Below are 13,233 nucleotides of genomic sequence, written 5' to 3'. Positions count from 1 at the left end.
AACCAAGACGAGCCCACCCGGGACCCCGTCAATCAAGGGACTCCGATTGACAGGATCCAAGGGAAGAGCCCTCTGGGATGCTGGGATGCCCTGCCCTCTCCAGGTGAGGTTTGCTTCTTCCCTCACAGCCCAAAGGCCTGACTCTGCTCGTTGGGTTTGGGAAGCAGCAGACCGGGAATCTCTCCCTGGAGGAGGCTGACCTCCCCCCCATCCGCCTGTCGTCTTTAATATAATATTATTGCACTTCCAAGTGTTCATTTCTATTGTTTTTATTCCTGTGCTATTCTTGTTTTGGCATTTCCCCCTTTTCATTGTTGTAAGCTGCCCAGAGTAGCCCCCTGGAGAGATGGGCGGCAAATGAATTTAACAAATAATAAGTAATAATTTATTAGATTTGTATGCCGCCCCTCTCCGAAGACTCGGAGCGGCATAATTATAGTAATAAGAGATGCAGAAATTTGGGGAGGGGAGCCGCCGCCTGGTTTTCTCTCCATCCGAAGGGTGTCCCTTGCTCTTGGCTTGTCCTGAGTCTGTTTGTCTTCGGAGCTGCCCTGACTCGGAACTTCTTCTCCCCGTCCAGGTGCTGCGATTGGCCCAACTGATTGGCCAGGCCCAGCAGTCGGCCAGGTCCCTCTCGGACCACTCGGCGGAGGCCGGCTCCGGCCACTCCTTCCTCTCTTGGTTCTGGTTTGGCTCGAGCGACCTGAACGGCTCCTACCTAGGGAACGACATGGATGAAATGGGGCAGGAGAGTATACGAAAAACAGATGAATACTTGGAGAAAGCTCTGGAATATTTATGTCAGATATTTCGGGTAGGAATCGGACTTCTTTAGGCTCTTTGTAGACCCCCCGGTCAGTGCTGCGAATCCAGCTCAGCTCCTGGCCGCCGGTTAACCAAAGCTTGCCGGTTGCAGCCCTCGGTTTGTGGGCATCCCTGGACAGGTCAGGGCTGGAGAGGTCAGGGCTGAAGAAGAGGCCTCTGAGGCTTCCACACTGCTTAGACTCACGGAGCTTGTGGGGACTTTTCTGGTCTGTCCTGGGATGGGGAGAACTGCCCCTTTTCTGCAGGTGAGTGGCTGCTGAAGCCTTCCAGCAGATTGAAGTCTCCTTTGGCTCCACTTTGGCAGCTTTTTCGATTTAATTAACAGGAAGAATTTTGAGAAAGAACGCTATTAAAGTTGCCAACATATATTTTCTAAAGCAGGGGTGGCCAATTAATTTTGCCATGGGGCCGCATGAGAAATTGGGATGGTTTTAGAGGGCCAAAACTAATATAATTAACTCAGTTCTACCCAATACTGTAGAGACCCAGACCCTGGCCTGACCTAAACACCCAGACCCCTAATTGTTTGCTTTACGGCAACACGGTGCATCACAGTCACTGCACTGGAGTGTTTGTGTGGTTTCTGGGCTCAGCCACTCTCGGTAGGAGGTCGGGATCCGCTCCAGTGCGAGAATGAAAGAACTCACCGCGTCTGCCCGGGACTCCTCTGGTTCCCGTTTTCCTCATGATTCACCAGGAAAGCAGGAACCGGAGGAGTCCCGGCAGATGCGGTGAGTTCTTTCATTCTCGCACTGGAGCGGACCCCAATCTACGTGGACCGGTCACAGATAGCGGGCGGGCCGGATGCGCCCTGCGGGCCACCCCTTGCCCAGGTTTGTTCTAGAGGGAAATAATGGTTTGTGGTAACCTTTCCATTGAGTCAGGGTCCCAATTCCCCGAATTCTGAGATAATTGTTGGTTTTACAATACAAGGAGGACTGATGTGAGAACCGTGACATCCTGCATTTAGAGGCTCATGCAACAGTGAAATCGACGTATAATAGATGGGGGTGTCCTGTTTTGATTCTTGCCAGTTGAACGAAGCCCAGCTGAGCCAGCTGATCCTGAACAGGGCAGGGGCTCTGGAGGAGAATGGGAAGAAGTTGCTGCCAGACTGCATTGAGGATCAAGATGGGCTAATGCTGACACCTCTCGGGAGATACCAGGTAGGCCAGTGACCTGCTGAGGAACGTGTGCACATAAGAATGTAAAGCAGGGCCCTGGTCGATTGACCCTGGCCCACTCAGTCCAGCGAGCTGTTGTTACTGATACCCTCAGAGACCCATAGTTGCTTAGTTAGACAGTGAAGTTATTCTTGAGCAAGGTCCAGAGGTGGAATGGAGCCAGAGTGGTCCTAGGCTGCATTAACAGGGATAGAATCAAGACCACATGAAATGTTAGTATCAGTACTAACACTTGATAAGTACAGTACTTGGTAAGGCATCCAGGTTTGGTCACTAGGATATTGAATGAATTGGCTGATTGATTTTACTGTATTGGGTTTTTAGTTTGTAATTTTAATTGATTAGATTTGTTGCTGTATTGTTTACATTGTATCCCATGAGCCACCCCGAGTCTTCAGAGAAGGCCGGCATACAAATCTAATTAATAATAATAATAATAATAATAATAATAATAATAATAATAATAATAATTTCATGCAGAGAAGAGCAACAAAGATGATTATGGGACTGAAGGCTAAACCAGGGGTCTCCAACATTTTGGGCCTTAGGTGCCATTAAATTCGTAATTTTGTATCTACGAGACCGCCTTCTGCCGTACGAATCCCAGTGACCAGTTAGGTCCCCACAGAGTGGGCCTTCTCCGGGTCCCGTCAACAAAACAATGTCGTTTGGCGGGACCCAGGGGAAGAACCTTCTCTGTGGCGGCTCCAGCCCTCTGGAACCAACTCCCCCCAGAGATTAGAATTGCCCCCACCCTCCTCGCCTTTCGTAAGCTCCTTAAAATCCACCTCTGCCGTCAGACATGGGGGAACTGAGATATTCTTTCCCTATTTCAACACCTAGTCTTACTGTTATTAATAAGTCTGCTTCTTTCTTTTCTCCCCTCTCTCTATCTCTTCTCTCCCTACCTTGTTACTCCTCTCCCCCTGTTTACCTCCCTGACCTCCTTCCCTTCTCTCCTTCCTTTCTACTTCCTCTTTCTTCTTCTAAACCCTTCCCTGGGTGGTTTTAATTCTAATATACGGTTATCTCTGCACACTGTTTGAAGGATGAAGAAAGCAGGGAATTGTGGGGTGGGGGGAAACAGGGGGGGGGGGGGGAAACCCCACTGAATTACTGAGAAGTTAGACTTTTGCTGGAAGAGATGTTCAGATCTGCCCTGCTGGAGGGCTGGGTGGGCCCCAAGGCTGGGCTGTCTTACCCACAGTCAGGAGGCAGGGGATCAGCCACCTAGGATGCCATTTGGTGTAGGGCTGTTTTGTAGATGTGAGGTTGCTTTATAGCAGGGGTGGGCAAAGATGGCTCTTCTATGACATGTGGACTTCAACTCCCAGAATTCCTGAGCTAGCATGATTGGCTCAGGAATTCTGGGAGTTGAAGTCCACAAGTCATAGAAGGGCCCACTTTGCCCATCCCTGCTTTATAGGAAGCTTTGTCTGAAAGCCATTTTTTAAAAATACTTTTGCTGAAAAAACTATGGGAAAACTTGCATGAGGAGGATGTGCTTAATTCACAGGGTTGTCAAGCTCAGCTGGGAGGCTGAGTGGCAGCATCGCTCCCACAGGTTCCCTCTGGGACGGGGGAGGTCTTTTTGTGGCTTGGTCTCAAGATCGTGCATAATGCAGCTGCGAGAGCTATCATGGGCCTTCCTAAATATGCCCATGTCACACCAACACTCCACAGTCTGCATTGGTTGCCGATCGGTTTCCAGTCACAATTCAAAGTGTTGGTTATGACCTATAAAGCCCTTCATGGCATCGGACCAGAATATCTCCAAGACCGTCTTCTGCCGCACGAATCCCAGCGACCAGTTAGGTCCCAAAGAGTTGGCCTTCTCTGGGTCCCGTCGACTAAACAATGTCGTTTGGTGGGACCCAGGGGAAGAGCCTTCTCTGTGGTGGCCCCGACCCTCTTGAACCAGCTCCCCCCAGAGATCAGAGTTGCCCCCACCCTCCTTGCCTTTCATAAGCTCCTTAAAACCCACCTCTGTCGTCAGGCATGGGGGAATTGAGATATTCCCTTCCCCCTAGGCTTATAAAATTTATGCATGGTATGTCTGTATGTATGATTGATTTCTTAAATTGGGATTTTTTACATTACTTTTAATATTAGATTTGTTCATATTGTCTCTTTGCTGTTGTTAGTCACCCCGAGTCTACCGAGAGGGGCGGCATACAAATCTAATGAATGAATGAATGAATGAATGAATGAATGAATGAATGAGATCCAGGATTTTCCTTCTCGCCCTAGATCATCAACGGCCTGCGCAAGTTCCAGATAGAGTACCAGGGTGACCCGGAGCTTCAGCCCATCCGAAGTTACGAAAGCACCAGCCTGGTCCGTCTGCTTTTCCGGCTGTCGTTGGCTATTAACGGACGTGTAAGTAGGGGCTTTGGGCTCCCAGGCCATTGGGCGGCCCTTCTGCCCTTCGCCTCCACATTCCACACACCTCCAGACTGGCCTCTTCCCAACCACCAGGGTCTGGATCACAGGTCACCAACGGTGGTCCGCAGACCCTTGGTGGTCCGCGAGAAAATTTGGGTGGTCCGTGGTGCACCAGGGTGGAGGAGGAGGTGCTCCAGGTTGACTAATGGTCAGTCCTGTGACTGGAGCTCTGGAATAAGGGAATAAGGGCCAGGCAGCTCAGGGTGGGGTGGGAAATTTCCGCCGTAGAGTTACATGAAACTTGCAACAAAGTCGTGGCGCAGGAGAGAGGGGGGCGCAGGCGGGCTGAAGCAACGGGTGTTGGCAACCTGCGCCTCGTTCTTCCCCCTGCTGTGGCTTCCTATGAGCCGAATCCACCAATGGCTGGCCCGTCTCTCCTCCCAGCCACTCCTTGCCTGGCCTAGGAAGGGAAGGGCAGGGGCAGGGGAGGATGGAGGTTTGCTCCATATTTCCAGAGTGGGGGCAAAGCATTCAGCGCCAACCAAAGGCAGAGGATCCAGGGAGTGCCAGAGGATCAGAACCAGACAGGCAGAAAAAGAGAGGGGAGGAGAGAGATGAGAGGGAGAGACCTCAGAGAGAAAGAGATGGGAGAGAGAAAGGGGGGGGAGAGAAAAATATAGAGGGGGGGAGAGAGTTGGGAAGGGAGAGGTGAGAGAAAGAGATGATAATAATAATAATAATAATAATAATAATAATAATAATAATAATAATAATAATAATAGTAATAGTAATAATAATAATAATAATTTATTAGATTTGTATGCTGCCCCTCTCCGAAGACTCGGGGCGGCTCACAACCGTAATATAAACAGTATAACAATAGGACAAATCTAATAATAAAAATATATAAAACCCCCAATAATTAAAAACCATACAGCACATACACACCAAACATGAAATATAAAAAGCCTGGGGGAGAAAGGAAGAAGGGGGGGGGAAGAGATGAGAGAGCTAGGAAGGAGAAAGGGGGGGCTATGGGTGTGTGTAGAGCAGAGGTCCCCAACCTTTTTTGCACCAGGGACCGGCTTTAAGCTAGACCAGTTTTTCCATGGCCCGGTTGGGGGGGGGGGGGGGGGGGGGGGGGGGGGGGGGGGGGGGGGGGGGGAAGAGCTAGCTGTCAGCGGCGCCGTAAAAGGGGCGATCAAGAGAGGAATGGGTGAATGAATGGACGGAGGGTGGGAAGGAAGGAAGGAAAGAGGGAAGGGACAGGAACAAAAGAAGGGTGCAAAGGAAGCAAGGAAAGGTGTGAAAGGGGAGAGTAAGAGAGGAAGGAGTGAAAGAAGGGAATGAGGGAGGAAGGAAGGGAGGAAGGAAAAGGAAAGCAAGAAATGGAGGGAGGAAAGGAAGGAAAGAAAGAAAGAAAGAAAGAAAGGGGGAAGGGACAGGAACAGAGGAAGGAAGGAAGCAAGGAAACTTATGAAAGGGGAGAGTAAGGGAAGAAGGTAGGAAGGAGAAAGAAAAGAAGAAATAGAGGAAGGGAAGGTAAAAGAGAGAAAGAAAAAGAGCAAGAAAGAAAGCAAGAAAGAGAAAGAAAGAAAGGCAACTTCAAAGAAAGGCTCACTGAGCATCTCTCACTCTCTCTCTCTTTCTATCCCTCTTTCTTTCTTTCTCTTCTTTCTCTCTCTCCTCTTCCTTTATCTCCTCTCTCTCTCCCTCTCTCTTTCTCTCCCCCTCTCTCCCCCCTTTCCCTCTCTCCCTCTCTTGCTATCTCTCCCCCCTCTCCCTCTCTCTCTTTCTCCCTCTCCCTCTCTTTCTCTCTCTCCCCCTCTCTCTTTCTCCTCTCTCTCCCCCTCTTTCTCTCTCTTCTTCTCACTTTCTCTCTCTTGTTTTCTTTCTGTCTCTTTTGCTTTCTCTCTCTCTCACTCTTTCTTGTTTTCTTTCTCACCGCTCTTTCTCTCTCTTGTTCCTCTCTCTTGCTATCTCTTTCTCTCCCCCCCCCCTTTCTCACTCTCTCTTTCTCACTTTCTCTCTATCTTGCTGTCTGTTGCTCTCACTCACTCTCGTTCTCTCTCCATTCTTCTCAGCGATGACGCGCGCGCACGCCCTGCCCCGCCTCACCTTTGCGAGAGCACTTTCGCCCCGGGCTCTCAGCAAGGGGGTTTGGAGGAGAGGCGGGGCCGGCGAAGGTGATATTGAATGTCGGGGGAGAACGGGCGGCTGCAAGCGCTCCCTATCCCCCTGCTAGCCCACTCGGAATATTCAAAATAAGAAAAGCCTTCGCCGGCAAAGGTTTTTCTTATTTTGAATATTCCGAGTGGGCTAGCAGGGAGATAGGGAGCGCGTGCAAATACCCGTTCTCCCCCGACATTCAATATCACCTTCGCCGGCCTCCGCTGAGGAAAGCCTTTGCCGGCATTTCCTCTCGTTGTCAAGGAGGCGCAGCGGCGGGCGGAGAGAGGGAAGGAGGGGGGGGGGGGGCAGCGGCGTCCCCTCCTGGCCTTGGCGGGCCGCCCAACCCTCCCCACCTCCTGCAAACGCGGCGGGCGGCGGGGGGGAGAGCGAGGAGCCGGTTCCGGCGGGCGCGGGGCTTGGCTGGCTGGCGGGGGGAGCGCCGCTGGTGATGCGGAAAGGCCGAGGGGGCCCTGGCGCCGCGGACCGGCTGAAAAGCTCCAACGGCCCCGGTCCCGGTCCGCGGACCGGCGGTTGGGGACCTCTGGTGTAGAGAATGCCCGAAAGTCCCCATCCCGACACTGGGAGTCCAGGCGTTTCAGCAAGCAGCACGCTGGATTTGCATTAGGGATCCGTGGGATTTTAAATGATGAACGTAGTAGTCCCTGAGGCTGAAAAGGTTGGGGGGGCCCCTGGCCTAGACACTGGAGTCGATCTACCTGAGACTGGCCCCTCCTTGGACCAGAAGCCCTTGGCACATTGGGCAAGGCCACCACGGGGGTGGGGGGAGCTCCTTTGGGCTAGGCAGATTACTGTGGCAGCACATTCTGTAGTCAGCCATCCCTGAGCGAGAGGGCTTGTCTGCCCATTTGGCACTTGTCTGCCCTTCATGGCACCGGACCAGAGTGGGCCTTCTCCGGGTCCCGTCAACTAAACAATGTCGTTTGGCGGGACCCAGGTGAAGAGCCTTCTCTGTGGCGGCCCCGGCCCTCTGGAACCAACTCCCCCCAAAGATTAGAATTGCCCCCACCTTCCTTGCCTTTGGTAAACTCCTTAAAACCCACTTCTGCCGCCAGGCATTGGGGAACTGAGATATTCTTTCCCCCTAGGCCTTTACAATTTATGCATGTATGATTGTATGTATGATTGGTTTTATAATAAGGGTTTTTTTAGTTTTTTAGTATTGGATTGTTATATGCTGTTTTTATTATTGTTGTTAGCCGCCCCGAGTCTGCGGAGAGGGGCGGCATACAAATCCAATAAATAGGTAGGTAGGTAGGTAGGTAGGTAGGTAGGTAGGTAGATAGATAGATAGATAGATAGATAGATAGATAGATAGATAGATAGATAGATAGATAGATAGATAGATAGATAGATAGATAGATAGATAGATAGATAGATAGATAGATAGATAGATAGATTTGGCTTCCTCACTTCGCCCGCCTTGATTGGATTTCCTCTTGGTCCTTTCAGTTTGGAAGTCAGATGGAGAGGCTCTGCGCCAGGGAAGATCTCCTGGGCAGTTTCTGCCGCTATCACCTTCTCAACCCGTCTCTGGCGGCCCATTCCCAGCGGAGTCCATGTACCAAGTGGCCCTCGGGGCGGATCCAGCAGCCGAGAGTCAGCTTGAGATTCCTAGCCAGCTACAGGACTCTCTTCTCCATCCTGATCCTTTACTTCGTGGCCTCCTGGTTCTGCCTGGGGCCAGTGGCCTGCACCTTCCTCCTCCTCTTGGCGTACCTCCTCTTCGCTTGCGGGATGGCGGTCTGGACTGAGAAGAGGCAGTTTCGTTGACCGCAGAAGCCCTGCCTTCAGCTGGGGGCACAGCAGCCTCTCCTGGGTGCTGAGCCAAATCCTTTTAACCGCCCGTTCACAGACTCCGTGCTGGTCAGACTTTTGGTGTGTGTACATTCTTTTGATAAAGGTTTTTTTTTTAAAATCACCATGATCTTGGGAGACTTGGTGGCAAGAGGCCAAAATTAACCGCAGCCCTGAGCCGCTTTGGTGTCCCAGCGGCTTGGGCTGGTCCATCCTGTCTCTCTCCTCGCAAACTTCAGCAGGCTTCGTTTTGCCCTTTGAGGACCCGTTCGCTTGCACAAGTGGTGGTATGGCTTGCAAGAGAAGCGTGGGGGGTCCTTTGTTGGAGGGTGGGTTCAGCTGTCAGCTGTCCTAACTTGGCCAGTTAGAAAAGGAAAAACCCCTGGCCCATAAGAAGCAGAGCTGGAGTTGAGGTTTCCTGCCCAGCGTCGGTGGTTGCCCTCCGCCTTCACCCTCATCAAGAAGCGTCTAATTAGGGACTAGCACAGGGGTCCTCAAACTTGGCAACTTTAAGACTTATGGACTTCAACTCCCAGAATTCTCCAGCCAACTATGATGGCTGGAGAATTCTGGGAGTTGAAGTCCACAAGTCTTAAAGTTGCCAAGTTTGAGGACCCCTGGACTAACGAATTGTTTGGGGAAACAGTTCCTGTCTCTGCAGCGGCAGGGGTTTCCCATTGGGCAGTCTGCGGCTTGGTTTCGTTTCCTCGTGGTTTCCCCTGGCAAGCCTCGCTCTCCCGCACCCAGGGCCCTCCACCCCCTTTCAGTGGCAGGTTCCCAGCAGCAAACAAGGTGCAGTGTAGCATGACACCCGCCCTCGTTTGTCATAAGGGGAGGGGACTGAATGAACAGAAAATAATGATTCACTGAAAAAGTGGCAGCCATGGTTCTGAGCACAAGGTGGATACACAATAGTCATCATGAAGGATGTTTTATTACCTGAATTCTAGGCTTCTGTTTGTAGAACAAGGTTCTCTTCTTTACACCGGTAAGGAAGATGCAATGACATCTTTTTCATGAGAAATACAGTGGTACCTCATCATACGAACTTAATTGGATCCAGGAGGAGGTTCGTAAGGTGAAAAGTTCGTAAGATGAAATCCCAAACTTTAGAAGGGAGGCGAACAGAGGGCAGGGAGGAGCAGCTAAAGGGGGCGGGTGGAAGAAGCAAGGCTAGGCTAAAGGGTGAGTGGGAAGGAAGAAAGGCAAGGGGGCGCCCCTCCCTTTTCTTCAAAAGACACCCTTTCAGTTCCTTTGCAAGCACCTTGTTCTCTGCAAAAAATTTCCTCCCCCAAGCTGCCCCTCCCTCCCTTTTCTTTCTTCAAAAGACACCCTTTCAGTTCCTTTGCAAGCACGTTGTTCTCTGCAAAATGTTTCCTACTCCAAGCAGCCCCTCCCTTTTCTTTCTTCAAAAAAGGGGGGGGGAAGAAACCCCTTCATCCCAGCAGCAGCTGCTTGGGTTCGTAAGGTGAAAATAGTTCGGAAGAAGAGGCAAAAAAATCTTAAAACACCGGGTTCGTATCTTGAAAAGTTCGTTAGAAGAGGCGTTCGTAAGATGAGGTACCACTGTACTTTAAAAACACACACCTAATTTTCCTAACTATTTCGCCTATTCTATTATGCTTCCTAGGCATGCTTTTCATATCCATGTATTGCAAAACACTTTTATTCCATAGAAATGCTTGTAGTTTCCTCCCCTGCGTAGATGGAAATGCTCTTAGTGTGTCCAGATAGTAGACAAAAATGACTAGTTTTTAAAAGGCCAGCGGGCAAAGTGGGGCAACAACATTCACACACACACAGAAAGAGAAATGAAGGTTTGATTGCCTGATGGGAAAGTATTGTTCTCTCCAGTTAAGAGGGAAAGTTTCCTGCCCTGTTATTTCAATGGAAGTTACACAATTTATTCGAATTATAGGCCACCCAACTTCTGATGTACTCTGGGCAGCATACAGCAATAAAACTATACAATAATTAAAACCCCAACATTAAAAAGCATGAAGCTGAGTGCTATTGTTCAATGGCCCCTGGCCTGCCGGCAGAGCCGTGATTCTAAGGCTTTTTGGAAAGCCAGGAGGGTGGGATGGTGCAAATCTCCAGGGGGAGTTGGTGCCAGAGAGCTGCCACAGAGGGCCCTCCCCTACGGTCCTGGTCCCCTGGTCAGCATTGCTTGGCTGATAGGACCCAGAGAAGGCCAACTCTGGGCTCTGATCGGTCATTGGGAAGTGTGAGGCAGAAGACAGTCCCATAAATACAGTGGTATCTCTATTTAACGCCTCTACTTAAGAACTTTTCTAGATAAGAACCGGGTGTTCAAGATTTTTTTGCCTCTACTTAAGAACCCGAGCTGTGAAAAATCTCCCGGGAAATTTGAGAGCAGCACGAAGGCCCGGCCTGTTTCCTGCCATTCCCCCTTTCATCCCTGCCATCTGGGCTGCCAGAGGAGCCTTTTGGTGGCGCTTAAGGAGGCTTTGACAGTCCAGAGCAAACGAAGCATTTTCCTTTCTCTGGGTGCTTGGAGAGGGAATAAACCTCTGCCAGTGCCCAGAGAAAAGAAACGCTGCCTTCGCTCTGGGCAGCCAAGGAGTCACCACATTGAAGGAAAGGCGCCAGCTACAAAGCGAGAGAGCGAGAGGAGAGGGGAGCCCTTCAGCATGGGAAGGAAGAGGAAGCAGGTAGCAGCAGCAGCAGCCAATGTATGGGACGCAGTGTATGGAAGGGAGCCTCATGCCGGGTGTATGGGAGGCGCATGCTCCTCTTCACCGCCACAGAGTCCCTCTTTTTTTTTTTTTTGAGCCTTAAAGTTTTGGATTTTTTAAAATTTCCCTCACCTTCCTTCAGCAGCAACTGTCCTCCTCTTCTTCCTCCTCCTCCCACCCAAATTCCAAGCTTTTATTTCTTTCCTAATGGGTTAGCACGCATTATTTGCTTTTACATGGATTCCTATGGGAACAATTGCTTCTACTTAAGAACGTTTCTACTTAAGAACCTGGTCACGGAACAAATTAAGTTCTTTTCTTTTCTTTTTAAATAATTTTTATTAAATTTACAGGAAATATATACAAAGGAAGGAAGAGTAACTACATCTTGTTTTACATCATTATATCGACATATAATCACATGCTCTACTTAAGTTCTTAAGTAGAGGTACCACTGTACTCTGATCCTAAGATAGGTGACAACCAACACCTTAAATTGCGTTCGGAGACCGATTGGAAATCAGTGCAGCTCACAGAGTGTTGTGGTTGTGCCTGAGTGCAGCCACAACAGGTTGTGCGGCTGCATTCTAGACTAATTGTAGCCTCTGAAAGTTCTTTAAGGGTAGCCCCATGTAGAGCGACTGTAGTAATCCAGCCCCGAGGTGACAAGGACATGAGTGACTGTGAGAAGAGACTCCCACTCCGGATAGGGCCGCAACAGGCGCAACAGGCTGCGAAGGTCCCCCTAGCCACAGGTGAGAGATGATGGATCTCGGCTGTGGATCTAGGAGGACTCCCAGATTGTAGACCTGTTCCAAGGGGGGTTAAGATTCCCACCCTCCAAGTTAAGGATGGACAGATGGAAGTGTCCTTGGGAGGCAAAACCCACAGCCACTCCGTCTTGTCAGGGTTGAGCCTGTTAACTCCCATCCAGACCCCAACAGCCTCCAGGCACCGGCACATCACTTCCACTGCGTCGCTGAGTGGACACGGGGTGGAGATGTTCAGTTGAGCAGCATCGGTACTGCTGGAACCTCACCCTGTGCCATCAGGTGATCTCGCCCAGCGGTTTCATGTCTAGAAGCACCAAGGTAGGACTGTCCCCTATATCAGGCCTGCTGAAGATCATCCATCAGCACGAACCAAAGCAGTTTCAGTAGCCGGGTCTGAAACCAGATTGATAGAGAGTCTAGATAACAAGGTGCCTTTACAGGTCTAAAGTGAGGGTCAGGTAATTCTATCTGGAGCAGGTCATAATAATAATTTAAATAATAATAATTTATTCGACTTGTATGCCACCCCTCTCTGAAGACTTGGAGCGGCTCACAACAACAATACATAATAATACAAATCCAATATTAAAAACAATTTTAAAACCCTTATAAAAACAATCATACAACCGGACAAACAATTCATAAATTAAAACAGGTAGGGGCATATCAATTTCCCCATGCCTGGCGACATAGGTGGGTTTTCAGGAGTTTGCAAAAGGCAAGGAAGGTAGGGGCAGTCCTAATCTCTGAGGGCAGTTGATTCCACAGGGCTGGGGCCACCACAGAGAAGGCTCTTCCCCTGGGTCCTGCCAGACGACATTGTTTTGTCGACGGGACCCGGAGAAGGCCAACTCTGCGGGACCTAATCGGCCGCTGGGATTCGTGCAGCAGAGCTAAAGATCCGAAAGAGCTAAGCAGAGGGGGGGGCAGGCACGAAGGGTCCGCAGAAGCAACACATTGCAAGCCTTGAAGAGGTGCAACTGCAGAGTTGGCCTTCACCTGTTGGCACCTGGCCACAGACCTGTATTAAAGTGGGCTTCTAAAGGAGCTGCTCAGAGTAAAGTCTAGCACATTCGTCCAGCCACGAAACGAAGCTGCGTTTGCAGTTGAACATCCATCTGAAAAAGGCCAAGGAGGAGCAGCGTCAGGCCGTGTTTCTGGACCAGTGGTTCTCAACCTGGGGGTAGGGACCCCTCTGGGGGGGGGTGTGTCGAAGGACCGTTTCCCAGGGGTCGCATAACACTACATGGGAAAAGACAAATTTCCCACGGTGTTAGAAACTAAAGCTATTCTGGCACCTTGGAACCTATTTTGACAATCCAACCAATCAGCTTAACAGAAACATAGAAGATTGAGGGCAGAAAAAGACCTCCTGGTCCA

General features: G+C 50.3%; 1 protein-coding gene across 2 annotated transcripts in view; it reads left to right on the top strand.

Moving 5' to 3' along the window:
- The window catches only part of SMPD4 (sphingomyelin phosphodiesterase 4), a 35,265-nt gene extending 26,754 nt beyond the window's left edge, over positions 1 to 8,511 (top strand). For both annotated transcript variants that reach the window (XM_070762524.1, XM_070762523.1), the window contains 4 exons: positions 581 to 814; positions 1,860 to 1,991; positions 4,260 to 4,388; positions 8,037 to 8,511. In XM_070762524.1, coding sequence (XP_070618625.1) covers positions 581 to 814; positions 1,860 to 1,991; positions 4,260 to 4,388; positions 8,037 to 8,357 — 816 coding nt within the window. In that variant the 3' untranslated portion in view covers positions 8,358 to 8,511. The remainder of the gene's footprint in view (positions 1 to 580; positions 815 to 1,859; positions 1,992 to 4,259; positions 4,389 to 8,036) is intronic.
- Positions 8,512 to 13,233: the final 4,722 nt, after the last annotated feature.

The sequence above is a fragment of the Erythrolamprus reginae genome, chromosome 10, assembly GCF_031021105.1.
Source record: "Erythrolamprus reginae isolate rEryReg1 chromosome 10, rEryReg1.hap1, whole genome shotgun sequence".
NCBI classification, from domain to species: domain Eukaryota; kingdom Metazoa; phylum Chordata; class Lepidosauria; order Squamata; family Dipsadidae; genus Erythrolamprus; species Erythrolamprus reginae.
The sequence above is the reverse complement of the archived record's forward strand: the minus strand, read 5'-3'. Positions and strand labels throughout refer to the sequence as shown.